Here is a 22,565-nt window from a genome sequence, read left to right as displayed (position 1 = left end):
TTTTTAACCAATGACCTTCCTCCATCAGCTCTCTGTCTTCAGATTATATCTACCTGCTGCTTGCTACTTGCTTTTACTTTTGCTTGCTTCATGCTTAATAGTCACTTAATTGAACCCGAAAGGTACAGCTATTGCAGGTCATTGTCCAGACCACACTGAGCAGGGCCTTAGCTGAAGGAAGTAGGTCACTGTGGATCTTCTTGGGAGCCATACCTTGCTTTTGTCTCCTCTCCTTTTCTCTGTCTCTGCCAGATACTTCCACCATCACAATGATCTGCTCCACCACTGCTCTGGAAACAATCAAGTCATCCAGGATGAATTGAACCTTCTGAGACAATGAGCTCAAATGAATATTTCCTCCCTTAGGTTGCTCTTAGTAGGTATCTTCTCACAGTAGCGAAAAATCACTAGTACAGTTTTAAAGCCAGAGTCAATGAAATACTTCATTTCTCTTTTTTTGGTCTCCTGTTTGTGTTCTCTTGGACTGAGACTGTTTTCCAGATTACTGACTGTTGAACCCAAAATTGTCTTCTATATTCTCCACATACTTATTGACTAAGTAAAACTAATTTATCCCCAGTTTTAGGGTCTTCTGGATCTAGTTAGCTTCAAAACCTACTAATATTGCAGTAGATATCAAAGATGAATTCTTATGAATTCACTCTTCCCAGTACCACAGCAGTGATTTGGAGAGAGGCAGACTGCTGGTCAAGAGGGTCACAAACTAATATGCTTCAGCCTTGAACTTTGCCAATCTCACAGTTATTTTGACTCAATTCAACTGAAAGGGAAGATACTCTGTCACATAGTCAGGGTTTGTTTCCAATGACTAGCAAACCAGAGCTTCTTGAGATGTGGTCAGGCTGTTTTTCTAGGAGGTTCTCTCAGGAAGTCCTGACATAAACCCTGACAAGCACCTGCCACTAACCTGTTCATTTTGTCTCTGCTCTGCATGTTAGACGTATTCCTCCCAGTCCTCCTCAGTCGCCGTAACCGTAATAACGAGCAACTCATTCTTGGAAGATATGATGAAGATGTCATTCTCCCTTGCCTGTTCACGAGTGGGTCTCAAGTTGTAATTCACTGGATAAGTCAAGGAAACTATGTTCACAGTTACTACAGTGACAAGGACCAATTGGAAAAACAGTATTTTAGATATGCACACAGGACATCCCTCGTTCATAGTGAAATTAACAATGGGAATGCCTCTTTAACTGTCAGAAGATTGAGTCTTCAGGATGAAGGAATTTATATCTGCTACGTGGGAACAACAAGTACAAGTACTGAAAACACAGTGGTGCTAAAAGTGGGAGGTAAGTGAGCATGCAAATTTTAATAAGGTGTAATGATATAATTTGATATAATTCTGAAAGAGCTTTTTCTGAACTTAATATGGTAAGATATTTTCAAGTCACTTCCTACAAATCTACCTCATTATTTCAATGCATAATATCATAGACAGTGCCCAGTGTACAATATTTCACAGTATGGGCCTGTGATGATTCATATATCCATTCTCCATGTTGGTGAGGGTTCAGGGCTTCCAGTGGGTTTTTTTTTTTTTTTATCACAGACTCTGTTATGGTGCATGTCTTTATAGTTACATAAAATGATGACAAATTATCTGAATTAAAAATATCAGAAGTAAGGTTTTAATATTCCAATAACATTAGCAGCCTAAGTACATTCATTTCCTTAGTAGTTCTAACAGCACTGAATATTATCAGCCCTAAACATCTCTTCCAAAATGGTGACAGGAAATAGTGAATTTAAGTTGCCTTTTTAATTGTTTTTATTGACCCTTATATTTTTGTCTGCTTCCCTCCTTTTCTCCCCTTCTACCCTCTGCTGTACCCCCTACACTCCCAATTTACTCAGGAGATCTTGTCTTTTTCTCCTTCTTATGTAGATAGATGTATGTCTCTCTTGGGGTCCTCTTTGTTGTCTAGGTTCTAAGTTGGCCCTTTTGGTTTTTTTTGTTTGTTTGTTTTTTTTTTTTTTTTTTTTGGTTTTTCGAGACAGGGTTTCTCTTTGGTTTTGGAGCCTGTCCTGGAACTACCTCTTGTAGACCAGGCTGGTCTCGAACTCACAGAGATCCGCCTGCCTCTGCCTCCCGAGTGCTGGGATTAAAGGTGTGCGCCACCACTGTCTGGCTAAGTTGGCCCTTTTAAAATAAAATAGAACTTACTGTGGTATTACATCACTTTATCTTCTCTGCAGTAACTATTTTGTAACTCTAACCATACTATTTGATTAATGTACTCATGGTTGCCAATGGTTAAGTTTATGTTTAATTAAACTAAAATGCAATTTAAACTTAAGAAATAATAGAAATAATATTGTGGCCCATTCATAATTAATCATACTACCAAGAATTCTTGTTGATATGGCATGTTAATGTTGACATGGTTGTGAGATAGTTTTCTTTATTTCACAGTCAGTTTTGCTGCTATTATGAATTTGTTGCTAGTTCAGTGGTATTTTTTAGTTTTAAATACATATACTGTTTTCATTTATACAAATTTGCAATGTATTTTGATCATATCCAATCCCCTTCCCTGTTTCTAAACTTCTCTTGAATCTATGTTCCCTTCCCAACTTCCTGTTTGTTTTTTTCTTTCTAAATAACCCACTGTACATAATTAGTGCTTCCTGTATATGTATGAATATGGGGTCATCTACAAGACCATGGTCAACCTACTAGGGGGTCATACTCATAAAGAAAATGATCCCTTCCCTAGCTACATCAACAGTGACTCCTCAGCCAGCATGGAGGCTCATGCCTTGCCTTCTCCACACTGGAATATCGATTGGCTTGATTTTTTGCAGGTCTTGTGCAGGCGACCATAGCTTTTGTAAGTTCATGAATGCAATTATTCTGTCATGTCCAGAAGATACTACTTTACGTCAGTCCTCTACAACCTGTAATTTTTACAGTCTATCTTCCCTTCTTCTATTACAGCCACTGAGCCTTGAGAGGATGTGACTTAGATGTCTCATTTGCTGAGAATAGATCTTAAGATATAATGCTGTTATTACAGAACATAAGGTGGTGACATGTACTCATAATTCTAAGATTAGGGAGGCTGAAAAGATAGGATCTACCGCCAGGTGGTGGTGGGGCACACTTTAATCCCAGCACTAGGGAGGCAGAGGCAGGAGGATCTCTGTGAGTTCAAGGATAGCCTGGTCTATGAAGTGAGTTTCAGGAAAGCTAGAAATACATCCAGAAACTCTGTCTTGAAAAAAAGAAAGAATGAAAGAAAGAAAAAGAAAAAAATAGGATCCATGACTTGAGGCCAGACTACTCCATAAAGAGAACCTGTTTCAAATGAAACAAAGCAATTATAAAACTATTGCATATGTAAGTGACTTTGTAATGTAGAACTGCTTTCATATGCTTCAGGAAATCACAAAAATCATATGACTTATTCTATTGCAATATTTGCTGTACATTAGTGGACCAGAAGAAAAAAAATCACATTTTTTAAGTACTCTGGCAAGTGAATATGAGTGCATGTAAGTGTGTGCACAGCTAGAGTGTTCTGTATAATAGAGTGTTTTACAATATTGTATGCGTCAGGGGGATATCTTCTAATATATTTTTAAAACTTAATTCTTACTCTTTCTTCCTCTGACTCACTTAACTGTTTTATATCTTGACTCAAAATTGTACTTTAAAAAATAAAACTTAAGTTGGCTGATTCAGTAGCTAAGAAATCCAGAAAGTGCTGCCTGAACTCTAAAGATTTTTACCCCACTTCCTTGCTTAGTGAGGCCATTAAATTTGTCAAAGAAGGTTCCAGAGAGTAGTGATTATTTGTTGTGTATCATGCATGTTCTTTCTATTCTTCCTGGACAAAAATTCACAATCATCTTTAGTTTTTTGGGGGTTTATTTTTTCTTTAAGTAATTAAGAGATTTTGTTCTTAAAATTTAGCTTTTATTACAAAGGTATTGATAAAGAAACTAATGGCCCAGCTCTTCATAACTCACTGTTTGTTTTGTGCAGCTTTTCACACACCTTTAATAAAATATGAAGAGAGGAACACAGAGAGCTTTCTGGTATGCAGTATCCCGAGTGTTTACCCTTGTCCACATATCACATGGAAAATGGACAATACAAATGTCTCTGAAAGCAGTTCACAAGTAACCGGAGCTCCGGGTCCTTTTAATATTAGTAGTACACTGAATATTACAGGATCAAATTCTTCTTTTGAGTGTACTATTGAAAATTCACTTCTCAATAAAACATGGAGAGGAGAGTGGACATTGGCAGGTAGGTTCCACTGGACTTTCTGTGTTTAGTGCTATATCAGAGGCTGGGAGGTACTGGGGATAGATCTACAAGGAAACAAGAAAGAAAACCAATCTGCAAAAAGGATAATTTGACTACATTGGTTCTGAGCATCAGCTCCTATTCATAAAATAGTACCTCAGTAGGTGCTTTTACACTGAGTGAAAACACTAGAGATCTGTCCATGAATGTTTATCCTTTTACGCTTCCTCCTCAAAACAGGATTTCCCACCTGCACAGGAATATGTGTCTTTTAGAAGATCACAGCCCCTGATTCTCTCCAGTCAAAAGACTTATTAAGTTTAACTATGATTATTGTTGGGTTTTAAACATTGATCTCTAAAAGCATTTTTATTTTACTTATTGGGGGCAACATAATGGTCTCCTTCCACCACGTGGCTCCTGGGAATTGACCTCAGGCTTCCAGCTTAGCAACAGGTCCAATGTTCCAAAGTGCTTTTTTCAGAGTAGAAGAGCTAAAATCCAGAAGTTTTCCTCCCTGGAAGACCCCACTCCAGCACAACTTGAAGGTCTACTATAACCTTAGAGGGAAACTTTAAAATAGAACCCAGGCAGTTTCTCATGTGTAAAACTCTACAATACAGACACGAGAATGCTTTTCCCACAGACATCAGTACTGTAGCTTGTATTCTTTCCTAATCTTAAGTGAAATTTACAAAATCCACCCAAAAGTTTGGTCTTTACTAGTTTCCTTTTTGTTTCTGTTGTTAGGTAGTCATTGGAAAAATGAACGTGACTCTATTTCGCTCTGGTGTAAAACCAACCACAAGTTTTTTCTACTAAATCAAGACTTCCAAGTTTCTTGGTCCAAAGTCATAAATGGGGCATCCTTTGTCTTGGATTGGCACCCGAACTCTTCACAGGACACAGCTACTAATGACCCTCAGTTCTCAGGGAATAAAGAGCTGAGATATCATAGTGACTTCTCCTTAATATTGAAAGATCTTCGTGCTTCAGACAGTGGGGAATACTTATGTAATGTTTCTTCTACTGAGTACACATTACTCACCATCCACAGGCTGAATGTAGGTAAGTTGCAAATATGGCACACTAATGGTTATTGGGTGTTGCAACAAAGGTTTGTTAAGACTTTTCACAATGTCATTGATGGAGATACCTTTGCTCATGGTGGCAGATGACATGCCATCTTTTGATCAAAGTTACTCTTAGAAGATCGCCTTTTCTTCTTTCTATGTTTTGAAATGAAGGAAAACGTGCATTTTGGTGGCTCTAGTACCTTCAACTTCTCTTCACTGCTGTGTGTACTATATACCTTCATGTTGAGAAGTTGAGGCTATAGGCACAGAGGAAGTTAGAGTTGGGAACTGCTGGATGCTGGGAAACATGGTAATGTCTGTTAATCTGGTGTAAACAGCCACATAGTATTTCAAGCATGAAGAATGTGCCTGGTTCGGATCACTTTCCACTGCAGTCAGTTGCCAAAATTCTTTGTTTATAAAAACTATTCCTAGTCCACTGACCAGACTCGGAATACGTGAAGTGAAATTGGCTTCCTGGGTGAGGTGGCTGGCCTCCCCGCCTTCTTCTATCACCCTGGTATAGAGGAAACACTAACAGCTCTCTTTCATCCCTTGATAAGGATATTTGAGATTGTTAAAATTATTACATGTTTCATAAATTTTTAGTTATCCATGTGTTATATCGCTTCCAATGAAAGCTTCTATGCTGAATGGTAAAACTCCTTTTGATGATATAGAAAATAAGAAATATAAGGATGCATTTAAACTTCCTACTTTTCTCTCCAATAAGAGTGTTAGTTTTATGTAAAATGCAGTGAAGCCCAAATTCTATTTTTAAAGCTGTTGCCTCATACTGGATTCATTTTGGAGTATAGAAAAACAATCAGGAAGCAAATGTGTGAAGACTATATGTGCCCCATCTTCCTAAGCAGAGATTCAGTTTTCAGTGCAGCCAAAGTGAAGCAACAGGAAAATTCCATCTATGGAAAAGTTTTTTGTTGTTGTTCTTTTGAACCTTGCGTCCTCAAATATACCCTGTCAAGTATGGCCAGGGAAAGAGTCTTCCCAAACTCTCCAAGAAGAGGCATAGCAGAAGCATTCTATCAGGGAAGAGACCAGAATGAACAGTCATGGTACTGGAAAAGAATTTTCTACTGAGGCTTGGTTTCTTAGTTCCTTTTCTATTGCCATGACAAAACACTATGAACAAGACAACTCAAAAAAGGAAGCATTTAATTTGGGATCACAGTTCTAGAGGGTTAGAGCCCATGGCCATTATGGAAGGTAGCATAGCAATGGGCAGACTAGCATGGTACTGGAGAAATAGCTGAGAGCTTACATCTGATCTACAAGCAAATGACGAGAGTGGAGAGAGAGAGAGAGAGAGAGAGAGAGAGAGAGAGAGAGAGAGAGAGAGGTAACTAAGTGGGAAAGACATGAACTTTTGAAACTTCAAAGCCTACCCACAGAGACACACCTTCTCCAACAAAGCCACACCTCCTAATCCTTCTCAAATAGTTCCACCAAGGACCAAGCATTTAAATATATGAACCTGTCGGGGCTATTCTTATTCATACCACTATATTCTTCTCCCTAGTCCCCATAAACTTGTGGCCATATTGCAGTACAAAGTGCATCCAGTTCACCTTCAAAAATCCTTATAGTCTTTCAGTCATAAGACTATTTAAAAGTCCAGTTTCTTCTAAGATTAAGATGATCCCTTAACTATTACCTGCTATAAAGTCAAAAGTGAAGCCTAACAGATTCAACACCAAATCATTTAACTCTATGTCTGATGTCAAACAGCTTAAATCGCTTTGCACTTCTAGTTTTCTGACTGGAAAACACTTCGTTCTTTTGAGATGGCTCTACTCTCTGTACATAGTTATCCTTGGCTCTCACGTTTCCAGCATCTTGGGGTCTCTAACACAATCCAGGCTTCACCTTCAGAGCTTCACACAATGGCCCTTCCAGACTACCATACAGGGAGTACCCTGCTATATGTCTGGTTTCAAAAGTTCACCTTTAAATTTATTTTTACTAATTTATATTTATGCTTTCATATATTACATCCTGACCACAGTTTACCTCCCTCCTCTCCTCCCAGTTCCTTGTCTCTCACGCTTCCCTTCAGAAAAGAATAGGCCTCTTAGGAATATCAGCCAAATATTGCATATCAAATTGCAGCATGATTAGGCATCTCTTATCATATTAAGACTGGATGAGGCAACCCAGTAGGAGGCAAAGGGTCTCAAGAGCAGAAAAAAGAGTCAGAAATAGCCCCCTGATCCTCATTAAGAGCCCCACAAAATATCAAGCTACACAACTATAGCACATGCAGAGGGCCTAGGTCAGTCCCATGCAGGCTCCCTGGTTCTCAGTTCAGTCTCTGTGAGCCCTTGTGAGTCCAAGTTTGTTGATTATGTGGGCTTTTGTGTGGTGTCCTTGATTGCTCTGGCTCCTACAATTCTTTCTCCCTGTCTGCCTAATGTTTGGCCGTGGGTCTCTGCATCTGGATGGAGCCTCTCTGATGGTGATTATGCCAGGCTCCTGCCTATGAGTATAGCAGAATATCATTAGGAATCATTTGATTTACTTCTTTCCCAGGGCTTTTTTTGGTTCTATCCTTGGTCTCTGGGCTGTCCAGCCTCTGGTTTCTGATCTTCCAGGCAGTTTCAGGGATAGGCTCACTCTCATGACATGGGTCTCAAGCAGGACACATCATTGGTTGGCCACTTTCACAATTTCTGTGCCACCTTTGCCCCAGCACATCTTGCTAGCAGGTCAATTTGTAGCTTGAAGGTTTTGTGGCTGGGTTGGGGTCCCAAACCACTGGAGGTCTTGCCTGTTTGTATAAGATGGTCAGTTCAGACTCCATATCCCCATTATTGGGAGTCATAACTTGCATCACCCAAATGGATTTTTGGGTGTTTTCATTGCACCAGGTTTCTTACCTTGCCCCAAATTGTCCTACTAATTCAAGTTGTTTCTCCCAGTAATCCCTCTCTATCTTTCCCCGACATGATCCCTCCTGCTGCGTGTCCCCATCTGCCTTCAGTCCACCCACAATACCTGTTCTATTTCCCCTTCCCAGCGAGATTCATACATTCACCCTTGAGTCTCCTTGTTACTTTGCCTTTCTGGGTCTATAGCATGATTACCCTTTACTTTACAGTTAATATCCACTTATAAATAAGTACATGCCATGTTTGTCTTTCTGGGTCTGGGTTACCTTACTCAAGATGATTTTTCTGGTCCTACCCATTTGCCTGCAAATTTCATGATTTTCTTTTTTTAACAGTTGAGTAATAATCCATTGTGTAAATGGATTTTCTTTATCCATTTTTCTTTGAGGGACATCTAGGTTGTTCTGAGTTTCTAGATATTATTGATAAAGCTTCTATGAACATAGCTGAGTAAGTGTCTTTGTGGTAGGATGGAATATCTTTTGAGTATATGCTCATGAGTGGTATACCTGGGTCTCTTAAGATAAATTAATTTTCAATTTTCTGACAAACTGCCACCACATTGGAGGGGTATTCCCCTTACTCCACATCCTCGCATGCATGAGCTGCCACTAGTGTTTTTGACCTTAGCTGTTCTGACTGGAGTAAGATAGAATCTCAGAGTTGTTTCAATTTGCATTTCTCTAATGGTTAAGGATGTTGAACAATTCTTTAAGTATATCTTGTCCCTTTGAGATTCATCTGCTGAGAATTCTGTTTAGATCTGTACCCCATTTTTAATTGGATTATTTGTTTTTTGATATCTAGTTTCTTAAGTTCTTTATATATTTTGGAGATCAGCCCTCTGTCAGATGTGGGGTTGGTGAAGATATTTTCCCATTTTATAGGCTATCATTTTGTCCTATTGCCAGTATCCTTTGCCTTACAGAAGCTTATCAGTTTCATGAGGTCCTATTTATTAATTATTGATCTCAGTTTCTGTGCTATTGATGTTATATTCAGGAAGTTATCTCCCATGCCAATGTGTTCAAAGCTATTTCCCACTTTCTCTTCTATTAGGTTCAGTGTAACTGGATTTATGTTGAGGTCTTTGATCCACTTGAAGTTGAGCTTTGTGCAGGGCAACAGATATGAATCTATTTGCATTCTTCTACATGTTGACATCCAGTTATGCCAGCACCATTTGTTAAAGATACTTCCTTTTTTCCATTGCATAATTCTGGATTCTTTATCAAAAAACAGGTGTCCATAGGCATGTGGGTGAATAAGTGGGTTTTTGATTTAATTCCATTGATCAACTTGTCTGTTTTTATGCCAATACCACAAGGGTTTTATTACTATAGCTCTGTAGTACAGTTTGAAATCAGAGAGGTGATACCTCTCGAAGTTCTTTTCTTGTATTTGATTGTTTCAACTATCCTGGGTGTTTTGGTTTCCATATGAAGTTGGGTATTGTTCTTTCAAGGTCTGTAAAGATTTGTGCTGGAAATTTTGAGGGGAATTGCATTGAATCTGTTGATTGCTTTTGATAAAATAACATTTTACTATTGCTAATTCTACCAATCCATGAGCATGGAAGATGTTTCCAACTTTGTGTATCTTCTTCAATTTTTTCCTTCAAAGACTTAAAGTTCTTGTTATACAAGTGTTTCACTTGTTTGACTAGAGTTACCCCAAGATATTCTCTTTTGTGGCTATTGTGAAGGGTGAAGGGTGTTTTTCCCTAATTTCTTTCTTAAGCCATTTCTCCTTTGTATATAGGAGGTTTACTGATTTTTGTTGTTGTTATTGTTGTTGCTAATATTGTATTCAGCCATTTTGCTAAAGGTGTGTATCAGCTGTAAAAATTCCCTGGTAGACATTTTGGAGTTGCTTATGTACACTATCAATCATATGCAAATAGCCATACTTTGACTTTTTCTTTTCAATTTGTGTCCCCTTATCTCCTTCAGTTGTTTTATTGCTTCAGCTAGAGCTTCAAGTACCATATTGAATAGGTATGGAGTGAACAGCCTTGTCTTGATTCTGGTTTTAGTGATATTGCTTTGAGTTTCTCTCCTTTTTATTGATGTTTGTTATTGGCTTGGTGTAAACTGTTTTTTATTATGTTTAGGTATGTCCATTGTATCCATGATTTCTCCTATATTTTAATCGTGTCAGGGTGTTGGATTTTTGTCAAAGGCCTTCTTAACATCTAATGAGATGATAATGTTTTTGTTCTTTCAGTTTGTTTATATAGTGGATTACATTGTCAGATTTCCATATATTTATCTCTGGGATAAAACCTACTTGGTCATGGTTTTTTTTTGGTGTGTTCTTGAATTCAGTTTGGGAATATTTTATTGAATATTTGTGAATCTCTCTCTCTCTCTCTTTCTCTCTCTCTGGTTTTTCGAGACAGGGTTTTTCTTTTCTTTTTTTTATTGAAAAAAAATTTCTGCTTCCTCCCCACCTTCCATTTCCCTCCCCCTCCTCCCGCCCCTCTCCCCCTCCCCCCACTCCTCTTCTCCTCCCTCTCCAGTCCCAAGAGCAGTCAGGGTTCCCTGCCCTGTGGAAAGTCCAAGGTCCTCCCCCCTCCATCCAGGTCTAGGAAGGTGAACATCCAAACTGTCTAGGCTCCCACAAAGCCAGAACATGAAATAGGATCAAAACCCCATGCCATTGTCCTTGGCCTCTCGTCAGCTCTCATTGTCTGCCATGTTCAGAGAATCCGGTTTTATCCCATGCTTTTTCAGTCACAGTCCAGCTGGCTTAGTGAGCTCCCAATAGATCGGCCCCACTGTATCAGTCGGTGGGTGAACCCCTCGTGGTCCTGACTTCCTTGTTCATGTTCTCCTTCCTTCTGCTCCTCATTAGGACCTTGGGAGCTCAGTCCGGTGCTCCAGTGTGGGTCTCTGTCTCTATCTCCATCCATCGCTAGATGAAGGTTCTATGGTGATATGTAAGATATTCATCAGTATGGCTATAGGATAGGTTCATTTCAGGTTCCCTATCCTCAGGTGCCCAAGGAACTAACTGGGACATTGCCCTGGGCACCTGGTAGCCACTCCAAGTTCAAGTCTCTTGGCAACCCTTAGGTGGCTCCCTTAACTAAGATATGAGTTTCCCTGCTCCCCTATCCAACCTCCCTTTATCCCCAATCATGGGTTTCCCCCAGTTCCCCTCATCCTCTCCTTCACACTTTTCTCTACCCATCTCCCCTCACCCCCATCCCACCCCACCCCCAAGATTCCAATTTTTTGCCTGGCAATCTTGTCTATTTCCCATAGCCAGGAGGATAACTATATGTTTTTCCTTGGGTTTACCCTCTTGCTTAGCTTCTTTAGAATCACAAATTATAGACTCAGTGGCCCCTATCCAGTGACAGGGTTTCTTTGTGGCTTTTGAGCCTGTCCTGGAACTAACTCTTGTAGACCAGGCTGGCCTTAAACTCATATAGATCTGCCTGCCTCTGTCTCTCGAGTGCTGGGATTAAAGGTATACACCATCACCACCCGGCCCATTTGTGTTTTCTTTATTGCTTTTATTTCCATCTTCAGGTCTTGATCAGGTTTATGCACTTCCTTCAACTTTTCTTTTCTTTCTTTCTGTTTTTTATTGGCCTTTTTAAAAGAAATTTATTCATTTCCTTCAATTATTTATTTGTATTTTTCTGAATTTTCTTGAAGGATTTATTCATTTCCTCCCTAAGGTCTTTAATCATCTTCATAAAGTTGACTTTAAGGTCTTTTTCTTGTGCTTCTCTTGTGTTATAATATTCAGAACTTGCTGTAGTAGAATAGTTGGGCTCTGGTGGTGACGTATTTCCTAGGCTTCTATTTCTTGTGTTTTTATGCTGACTTCTAGACATTTGGGTTTGGATAAATTAAAAGTCTAGGTATTGATTCCTGAGTTTGTCTTTGTTGAGTTTGTCCTTTTGGATGGGTGTTTTGTTCCTTGGTTTATGTTTCTTCTCTGGTCTTATGGTCTGGGTGGCCTGGACTTCTTCCAATCTGTGTGGTCTCTGGTAGATCGGGGAGTATCTGTTCCATTTGGAAGTTACAGAAAACATTAGGAGGGTGCAGGACTGGTGATAAAAATGAGGGAACTTAAGATGGTGTAAGATTGGGGGAGTTTGGTGGGCTGGCAGCATAGTTGGGCTTCTCCCAATTCCCTGAGCAGGGAATCTCTGACCCTATTAGAGGTTGAAGCAGAGAAAGTAGGACATGGAACTAAGGATAGTGTGGGAAGGTGCTGGGATAGTGAGAAAGTATGGAAGTTTGCAGGGAGGTGTGACCACCTAGACTTCTCTCAGTCTGCAAGGTCTCGAGTAGAGTGGGTCAGTAATTCTCCTTAACTGTAGAGAAAAATTCCACAACCTCTTACTCCTGTGTCTTTCCTGACTCTAAAGCTAGAACCCTGTGGCCAGTGCTGCCAAGTTCTGCTGACTTTGACCCCCTTTGAATGACATTAACTTAAGCTTTCATTTGTTGTTTCTCTTTAGGATCAAGTTCTTTCTTTTCAGAAGCTGCAGGACTCTGAGTGGGGTCATGTTTTCCAAGCTCCTATAATGACAGCCCACTTAGGCCTGCTTATAGTATTCAACCCCTTTCCTAAATCCCCAAATCTGCTCCATTTCTTCAAAACCAGCATGGTCATGTTGGTCACAGCAAGGGCTCACTCCTTAGTACCAACTTCTGTCTTAGTTACTTTTTCTATTGTTGTACTAAGATACCATGACCAAGGCAACATATAGAACAAAAAAACTTATTAAGAGCCTTACAGTTTAAGAGGGTAAGGCCATGACCATCATGACAGGGAGCATGGCAGTAGATCAGCAGGCATGACATTGAGCAGTAGCTGAGAGCTTACATCTTGATCTACAAGCATGAGGCAGTGTGGTGCATTGAATATATATGAAGCCCATTGACTCAAGTGCTTGAATGCTTGGCGCATAGTAAGTGGCACTATTATGAGTATTAGCAGGTATGGCTTTGTTGGACTAGATGTAGTTTTGTTGGAGAAAGTGTCACTGTGAGGCCACAGCACGCAAACTGGAAATCCACATTGAATTCCTAGTGTTTAGATCTTCTCAATGAAAGTTTCATTGAACTGAAGGGACCTAAGCAATCTTGTCTAAATTGTCTTTCTGAGTTAATATGTGACTTTGTATCTATCCACTCTGGAAGGGACTACAGGCCAAAGAAAAGAATGTGAAGTAATTATATTGTTCCATATATATTTTTCAGAAGGGAAAACATATATTTGGATACACATTAGAAATTGAACTTGTCCTTTCTACCTAAACTCTTCCTCCTCACAAGAGATAGATATTCAGAATTAACAATTGAATGGAAAGATTAATATTTTCCTTGTTAGAATGCAGACTTACTAAATAATAACTGTGTTCAGAACTGCTTCTGTGTGACATATAAATAGAGATAATCATTTTAAAGAACAATGCATAAACATTATTTTCACCCTACATCAGCCTTTGTGCTCTAATACCACCTACTATATGGTAGGATTGTAAGATCAGCTGGGTCTCACTTTAGTAATCCAAACTCCTTTACCAGTTTGCTGGAGGAGGCTGCTTGTTGGTTCCTGGCTGCTTAGACTCCCATAATAATCACATAGAAGCTATATTAATTAAATCACTGGTTGTCCCATTAGCTCTAGCTTCTTATTGGCTAACTCTTACATATGTATTTAACCCACATCCAGTAATTTGTATATTGCCACGTGGCTGTGGCTTACAAGGAAAAGTTTCAGCATCTGTCTCCAGCAGGGCTACGTGACTTTCTTTGACCCCACTCTTCTTTCTCCCAGCATTTAGCTTAGCTTTACCCACCCAGCTCTGTTCTACTCTATCACAGCTCAAGACAGTTTCTTTATTAACCAATGATATTCACAGCATACAGAGGGGAATCCCACATCACCTCCCCTTTACTGTTTAAACATAAAAGGAAGCTTTTAACTTTAACATAGTAAAATTACATATAACAAAACAGATATCAAGCAATAATTACAGTTACAATATTTATATCTACTTTATATTTTGTTATAACTAAGGAAAACTATAACTATAAATATAAGTTCTTCAACTCCATAAAAGACTCCAGAAGGATATAATATTACCTAAGGAAACAGGAAGAACATTGTAAGCAACTTTCAAAACTCTAGGAATGACAGAAACATCTTGCTTCTTGGACAGTCATCCAAATTTTTCCTGTACTGTTGGGTCATCCATCTTTAGCCTACAGGCCCATAGTATCCAGCAGATCTTTCCACAAAGCAGGAAATTTTAAAGACAGTTTTGCCTATATTGGCAATTTGCCGGTCACTTTTTTCTGTATCCTGATGAATGTCTGGGAGACTCTTTCATGAAACAGGAACCTTGAAGGATCATCTCACCTTTAGACAAGTTCAGCAGTCATCTCTCTGTGGGTAGTGCATGTCCATTTTATGCAACAGTCCAGGCAAGAGCACTTTTTTTGCCCAAATGGCTAACGAACTCCATAAGGAGCCTCTTCAATACCCATCTTTCTCTTGAAGTAATTGGTGCTGCCTAGAGCAGATGTGTCTCATTGTCATGAAAAGTCCTAAGTTCTTAAACATTTTAAATGCCATATTCTGAAGGTCTCAAAAAGATTTGAAGAATATGTATCTAATTGAAATATATCTCTATATATCTAGAAAACCTAACATGATTACAACTTGACTATTATAGTTGATTTTCTATTAACCTATATTTCTTAATTATACATTACACTTTTAGATGAGTTGCACAACCACAATACCTTAATCAAGAATAGAAATATGTATAACAAAATTGACCTTAAATTTGTATAAATAAACCAAGATCCATACCAATGCAAATCTCTATAGCATATCCCCCTTTAAACGTAAATAAACATTTATAGACAATATTTGGGAATGTGGGTGTAGTTCTGTCCAAACTTTTTTTTGATGTTTATTGGGCAAAGTAATTTTTTTGAGGGGTGTTCAAGGCAACCTTGCTTAACTCTGCTTCTTTGTGTCTAGGATTCCTTTTTAACTTTATAGGTTTTATGTAGATTTAGTTAACTACATTGACATGCCAATTTGTTGTAGGAGACTGCTTGTTGGTTGGTTTCTGGATGCTTAGACTCCCGTAATAATCACACAAAACTATATTAATTAAATCACTGCTTGGCCCATTAGCTCTAATTTTTTATTAGCTAACTCTTACATATTAGTTTAATCTATCTCCATTAATCTGTGTATCCTCACATGGCAGTGGCTTACTGGGAAAAATTCTGGCATCTATCTCTGGCAGGGCTACATAACTTTTCTTTGACTCCACTCTTCTTTTTCCCAGCACTTAACTTAGTTTTCCCCACCTAGCTCTATTCTTTCCTATCTCGGTCTCCAACAGTTTCTTTATTAAACCAATTGTATTCACAGCATACAGAGGGGAATCCCACGTCACCAGTTCATGCCTCCTTAATAGTAATTTTAATAATCCTAGTCCAAGTCAGCATATGGGAAGCTTGGGCTCCCCCAGTTATTCCTTTTTTTTTTTCTTGATTTTTCTTGATTTTTGAGATAGAATTTCTCTGAAGCTTTGGGACCTGTCTTGGAACTAGCTCTTGTAAACCAAGCTGGTCTTGAACTCACAGAGTTCAAACTATGATTACCTCATGTTTAAATAACACAGGTCAAAGAATACCAGGCTAACCCCAAGATAAACCAATTCTATTTTTCTTTATTATAAGGGGCAAACTCATGAAACAAGAACAAGAAGTCCAAGTCCAATTGTGTAGTACAGGAACCACAGAGAGAGTAAACCCTGGGCCACCTGGTGTTTTTCTCTGGGTACCCAAAAGGTGATGCCCTAACCTGGTCTCACCTCTTAAAGATTATTGGCTGATGAGATTCCCCATTAGTCCCAGGCCTTTATCTCATTACTATGAACAACCTATCACTGTTCCCTTAGGACTGTCTTTTCCAGACCAGTGTGGAAAGACTCTTGCATGAGGGTCTGAGGAGATACAGGCTAACACAGGTTTCCATTCTTAATCAGTCCTTTTTCTAAAAAAAAAATAAAAATAAAAAATGTTAATTTCCTGATATAATATAAAATAATAGAAAATTAAATGCAGAGTTGAGTGCTTGCTGTTTGAGCTTTCAAACTCTTTTGCCTCCTAATTTTTCCATTTACCTAGACCCAAATTAATTGACATTATAGTGACCCTAAGTTTCTTATAACAGAGAGGCTGAGAACAGCCTCGTATTTATGCTAATGGTTTACTCATACTATTTCTTTCTTTTTTTTTTTTTTTTGAGACAGGGTTTCTCTGTCTCTTTGGAGACTGTCCTGGAACTAGCTCTTGTAGCCCAGGCTGGCCTCAAACTCACAGGAATCTGCCTGCCTCTGCCTCCCAAGTGCTGGGATTAAAGGTGTGCGCCACTACCTAAAAGTTGTTTTTTTTTTGAGGGATTTTTTACTCTGTGAATCATTCTCTATATTAATTCTGTCCCCTTTGCCACTATAACAATCTTAAAAATAGTAAACATCTGTCCAGGCACTAGCCTTCTCATATTTTTTTCCCTTGGTATGTTTCCTAACAGTTCACAGCCCTTGTTACTTTGTTTTATTCAGCTTCCAGTCTTTTACAGCAAAAACATGTTGGAACTTGGATATCAGTTTTACTGCTTCCGACGTTGCTAGCAGCATATTGCTGTTGCTATAAAGTGAGAAGAGACACCAATGACGCTGAAGGTAATATGGAGAATTTGACTTTAACAAAGCACCTATATTACTGCTGGTTGTGGATGTAAACACCTTATTTTTCCGCAAGTCATTCTAAAATTTATCAAAATCCATTAACACTCTTTTGCATTTTCACCTAAGCATTCTGCTTCTTAAAATTTGTTCTGAGCAAGAGGTCAGAGGCACGTTAAGGCATATATAAGCACAATCACTGTATCTTACTGTGAATATTCCCAGGTTTTCACTTTTTTAATCACCAGTAGGGAAGATGGTTTAATGAACTGAACATCATAGGTGCTCTTTTACAAAAAATTCAAAATTTTATTTAAAATAGTAAACAGAATGATCTGATCAGCTTGCACTGAAAAAATAGCTAGAAGGAAATGAAACTAAGCTGTAAAAAGTTGTCTTTGTAGTGATTAGATCATAGATTTCCCTGTTATGATTCTGCGTGCAAAAGACATGAGTGGGTGAGAACCCAGAGGCCTTAGGATGGGCGAGAGACAAATAACACCTGCAGACAGAGCTTAAGTGAGGAGTTTATTGAGATAAAGGGAATGAAGGAGGGAAGAGAGACAGAGAGAAAAAGAGAGAAGGGGACAGAGACCTGCTTGTCTCTTCTGAAGAACAGTGGGAAAGAGAACTGAAATGGGCAGAGCTTGTCTCTTAAAGGGACCTTTTGCACCTGTGCACAGATTACATAGTGACATATCAGTTGTAGGACTCTGGATGGGTCAGGATACTGCCTGAGTGCATCCTACCAGGTGACAGGTCAGCATAATGCCTGAGTCCTAATTCTCCACCCTCCACCTCATGCAGGTAATTCCTTCATGTCCCCAGACTCAGTTGTGTGCTGCACAGACGTTGTTCTATGTATGATGCTTTCAAAAATTGCTATAATTTTGAGTCGTTTTTTTGAAATCCTTGACACATCAAAAATGATTTTCTTAATTTTTGTGAAACAAACTTGTATTGTACAATAATGACTTAAAACAATGCCTTAAGATACTGTGACCACCCATCCTTAGATTTCTATTGAAATGTGCGTCAATGCTCAGAACTTGACCTGGAAGGAATCTGTACAAACTAGGGATTAGTTTACTTCCACATTCCAAGAACTGTGAATCTAGCGAGGTGTTCAAGCACCGAGTAGACTCAGGAAGCAGGTCTGTGTGACTGTTCACTAGCGATCCCTGTGCCCACTAGTGTCAACAGCACAGTGCTTCCAAAAGCACCATCTGGCCCCCAAGAAAGCCCCGGTTTCCTGGGGGGGGGGGTTCAGATAAATCTCATGTCCCAGAAATGTGTTTCTTGCAAGTAAAAGATTTTGGTTACTGGAAAACCATTATTGAGAATGAGGTTTCAAGGTGACATCACAGGATCATTTCACCAACTTTGACCTTGTGATCATCCAGTCTAATAAGCAGGCTGGCCTTGATTGTTACACCTGCCACTTAATTGACTAGAAATAATCAGAGATGGTGCATCTCAAGTAGTCTAACTTGTTTCCAGGTTCATCCTTTGGGTTATGATAATGGTCCTGTGGTTGGATTAAATTCAAATTATGGGAGATGGGGTGTCACAAGCTGCTTAGCAACGACAGCTTCTGCACTGGAAATCTGCCCACATCCAGATCTATAGAAAAACACAGAGAACACTCAGAACTTACAAAGTTAGCATAAGCCGGGCAGTGGTGGCGCACGCCTTTAATCCCAGCACTCGGGAGGCAGAGGCAGGCGGATCTCTGTGAGTTCGAGGCCAGCCTGGTCTACAAGAGCTAGTTCCAGGACAGGAACCAAAAGCTACGGAGAAACCCTGTCTCAAAAAAAAAAAAAAAAGTTAGCATAGAAGATAATGCATTTACCTCCCCCCACCCCCCAGCTCTCCACATCTGAATCAAAATCGAACTTAAACTTGAGGTGGCAAGGAGAGAGAAGAGTTCCCCAATCCTGCAACTGGGAGTCACATCAAATCACTCCCTTAGGTTAGAGTGACCTTCAGTGAGAAGACACAGCCAAAGTAAGAAGAGTATGCAAGGGAGAAGCTGGGGGGATGAACATCTACTTATCCCTTTCTTCCCTCTGATCTGCAACCAAACTAGGGACCAGAAGATATATGTACTCTGCTGTTGGAGAGCAATGTGTCCAGGTTCCCCAGCCAGAGGAAGAAGTGCAATGTGGTTCTGATGAAGTAAACAAACACAATTCAGATAACGGTAGTATGTTCCTCTTGATCATAAAGAGAAATGTTCTTTTTTGTTATATGATATCTGATTGCCCTGTGATATTCTGAGACTGTTATCCTTGAACAGGGGAGGGGGTGAGCAGGACCAGTAACTATCTGACATGAATTAGCCATAGAGAAGCCAGGAATTTGGATGAAGAAAATGAAAAGGAAGGAAATGGCATTACTAGTTTGGTGCTTCGTTTTAGTTTTTGGGACAAGTGGGCCAACAAGCAATTTCATCTGGTTGCTTCTCAGGTTTTCTGATCTAGCAGATTTTCACTGCTCCCATATCTGACTTCCAAGTCTTTGCTGGCAAATAGAATGATACTTAGTTTAAACCTACATATCTAGGCTGAAACAATGGTGAAAATATCAGTAGACTCAAGGGCAGCCACTAAGTTGACAGAAAAACATCCCTACACTTCTGTAGTTAGAGGTAATGAAGATATATTTGGAGCTCTACTAAATCCTATAAAATCTAACCTGTCTCCAGGTTCCCGGTTGTTGTTTAATATGCTATGGTTCATATGTTTTGATTTTTAATTCAGTTTTCTATTGCTTAAAATGCTCTTACTCTAGGCTAAGTTTAGATGGTTCAGAGTTTTCAGCAAGGCTAAGAAAGAAGGGCTTCCCTTACAAATGACTTTCTATTCTTGTGCCCTAACTGCCGCTCTCAGGCCTTTCTTGGTGAGGATATTTCCTTTGTTAGTGCTTGGTGGAAACCTGGCCAACAGCTGTAGTGAACTAAGAATTTCTCATTGTTTGACTTGTATTTATTCTCCTCTTTAGAGCACTTGAATCAATCATAGAAATGCGTTGCTACTTTGGATGCCATATTGCTACAGTGAAAGTATTTTTAATATTGTTTGTTGAGATAATATGTGAAGAGAGAAGTAACCAAGGTGATTCTCATGATTACAAAGAAATGGGAAAGAGAAAGAATGCGAATTCTTAGAAAGAGAGTTTTATTCTGTTCTTTCTTTCTTTTAGAAATGCGCCCTGTCTCTATTGATGAGAGTGTTATGAATGGTGATAACTCCAATGAATATGACATGCAACATTGTGGGGACCAACAGATGTAAGCGTATTCCACCCAGACTGAAGGTCAGAGACTTTGAGCTTACTTTGCTCTTTGAAAGTTGTTGACAACAGCTGTGGCTACAAATCCTGACCTAGGGTGTGGTTATTTGGTGTTTTAGACATTAACATGGCTCATAGAGATGGATCTACTCCACCCTGACCAAAGGTCAGAGAATTCAAACCTATTCCTGCTCCTTCATTACACAATAGAAAGTTTTGACATACTTCACAGACAATGTATAGTTTAGTTCATTTTGTTGCATCAGTTTTTACAGTTTTGCATGTTCCCCTAATCTGAACATAGGTAAGGAGTAGAACTGAGACTTGTTTTTAAAACTTTTAAAACTCACGGACATCTAGAAGGTAGATTAAAGTTGGCTGACATGACCCAGGCTGTGTCACTATTATTTTATAGCTGATTCATAGATCTGTGATCACAGATATAGTGATGACTCGGACCTCCCCATTCCCACTTCCACAAAACCAAGTAACATCATTGCTTAAGATAAAAGTGGTTATTCTGACTTGGTTTCACTTTCTTGCTTCTAGTCTTCTTCAGAAGCATCAGCCAGCAAGCGAACTCTTGTGCTTGTCTTACAGAAGAAATCCTCTATTTGATTTCCCCCATTTACCTGCAGATTTACTTGACTGACATAATGCTCACCTCTCTCACTGTCATTCCAGGCGATGGCTTGTCAGATTTGACAGTTCCCACATGCACAGACTTGAATGCAGTCCTAAAGCTCATGTATTAGAAACATTGTGTAATAGTGTTGGAGGGTAAACCCCCCAAAAGAAACAATTGTGTTGAGGACTTCCACAACATTATGGAAGTAGGTTAATTACTGGGAAACTGGTTTGTTCTAAAAGTACATTCTCTTTCTCTTGACCTCTTTTGACCTTCAGACTTTTGCCAAGGGATGCTCTGCAAAAACGGCCCAACCCAGATGCTAATACCTTAATACTGGACGTCCAAGCTTGAAGAATTATAATTAAATTTATTTTCTTTATAAATTACTCCCTGTGCAACAACACCAACCGAAGACCTCCAGAACTGTATTGACTCTTCAGGATGTAAACGTCAATTGCAGATCTGCTACCTTCAATAAAACAAAGGATATCTGTGTCGAGAGAATTCCAGCTCCACTTAGAAAACAAATGTCTTATTAATGGACATCACTGTTGCAGCCAGGTTAGGATGTTACTGTGCATTTCCACCAATAACTCAGTAGAACTGTACGATTAGAGGTTGCTTCAAGATCTGAGAGCAGGTGGGAGCAGGATTATCCTTAATGGAACTGTAAAGAGCTATTTAGGGTCTGGAAACAAGACAACCGATGTGATTATTATACCCTAGTCTTAGGTAATGGTTGTTTGAGCAATACTGATTAGCATTAGGATGAGTTACGGGACTCTGGAGAGTAAGAATGTCAGTGTCCCCAAGACTACTTAGGGAAAGAGATCTCATCATCACTAGAACTGATCTGTCTGCTGGGAGTTACAGCTGGCGACACCAGGCTAGCATAGCTGCTGACAGATAGATTTGAGGACTATTTGAAGAAGGCTTTCTGGCTCAGTTCTAAGAAGTGGAGAGTTCCATGTAACCGTTCTGCAGGGATTGAACGTAGAGCGTGGCTGGTTTGATGATCTGTTGCCTTCATTTTAATAATCAACTTACAGAAAAAAGACGGATGTTAGTATTTAGAAGTTTGTCAATATGATATAACTGGACTTTTTTTTTAACTTAGATAAGCAAATTTTTGAGATTGTAGTTGGTTTGATTGCCAACTATCTAGAGTTTTTTATGATTTGATATTGGTATCATATTTGTATACTTTGTATTTGTATTGATAACTTTTTGTATCGTGCTGTGTAAGATATTCATAAACAGTAATGTGTTAAAGATTCCAATGTAAAGAAAAACTCCCTTGAGATAATAATTATAATTCAATCAATTGTAATACCCTTGATACCTAGTGAGGCAGTAGTTAAAATTAGCCTATGAAAAACACAGGTTGGCAAAGAAAGAGTCAAGAATCACTCCAGTCAAGGCCAACTAAGACTCACTGCCAATCAGATGTAGTGACTCTTCATTGTCCAAGAGTAACTTATGGTTCAGTATAATACACAACCCTGGGCAGAGACTTAAAATGCTGATTAGACATATGACATGAGAAGTTGCAAGTTGAACATATGACAGATTGAGTGTGCTTAGAAAAGTTAGCATTATGCAAATAGATAAAAAATTCATGCTAAACCAA

General features: G+C 39.1%; 1 protein-coding gene across 1 annotated transcript; it reads left to right on the top strand.

Moving 5' to 3' along the window:
- Nucleotides 1-952: 952 nt before the first annotated feature.
- Hhla2 (HHLA2 member of B7 family) lies at nt 953-21,286 on the top strand. The gene is made up of 5 exons (XM_057764642.1): nt 953-1,313; nt 4,013-4,279; nt 5,030-5,347; nt 20,215-20,302; nt 21,211-21,286. Exons 1-5 carry the CDS (start codon nt 953-955, stop codon nt 21,284-21,286), a joined length of 1,110 nt encoding a protein of 369 aa, XP_057620625.1.
- Nucleotides 21,287-22,565: the final 1,279 nt, after the last annotated feature.

Source organism: Chionomys nivalis, chromosome 3, assembly GCF_950005125.1.
Source record: "Chionomys nivalis chromosome 3, mChiNiv1.1, whole genome shotgun sequence".
Taxonomy (NCBI): domain Eukaryota; kingdom Metazoa; phylum Chordata; class Mammalia; order Rodentia; family Cricetidae; genus Chionomys; species Chionomys nivalis.
This window is presented reverse-complemented; position numbering and strand designations above follow the sequence as displayed.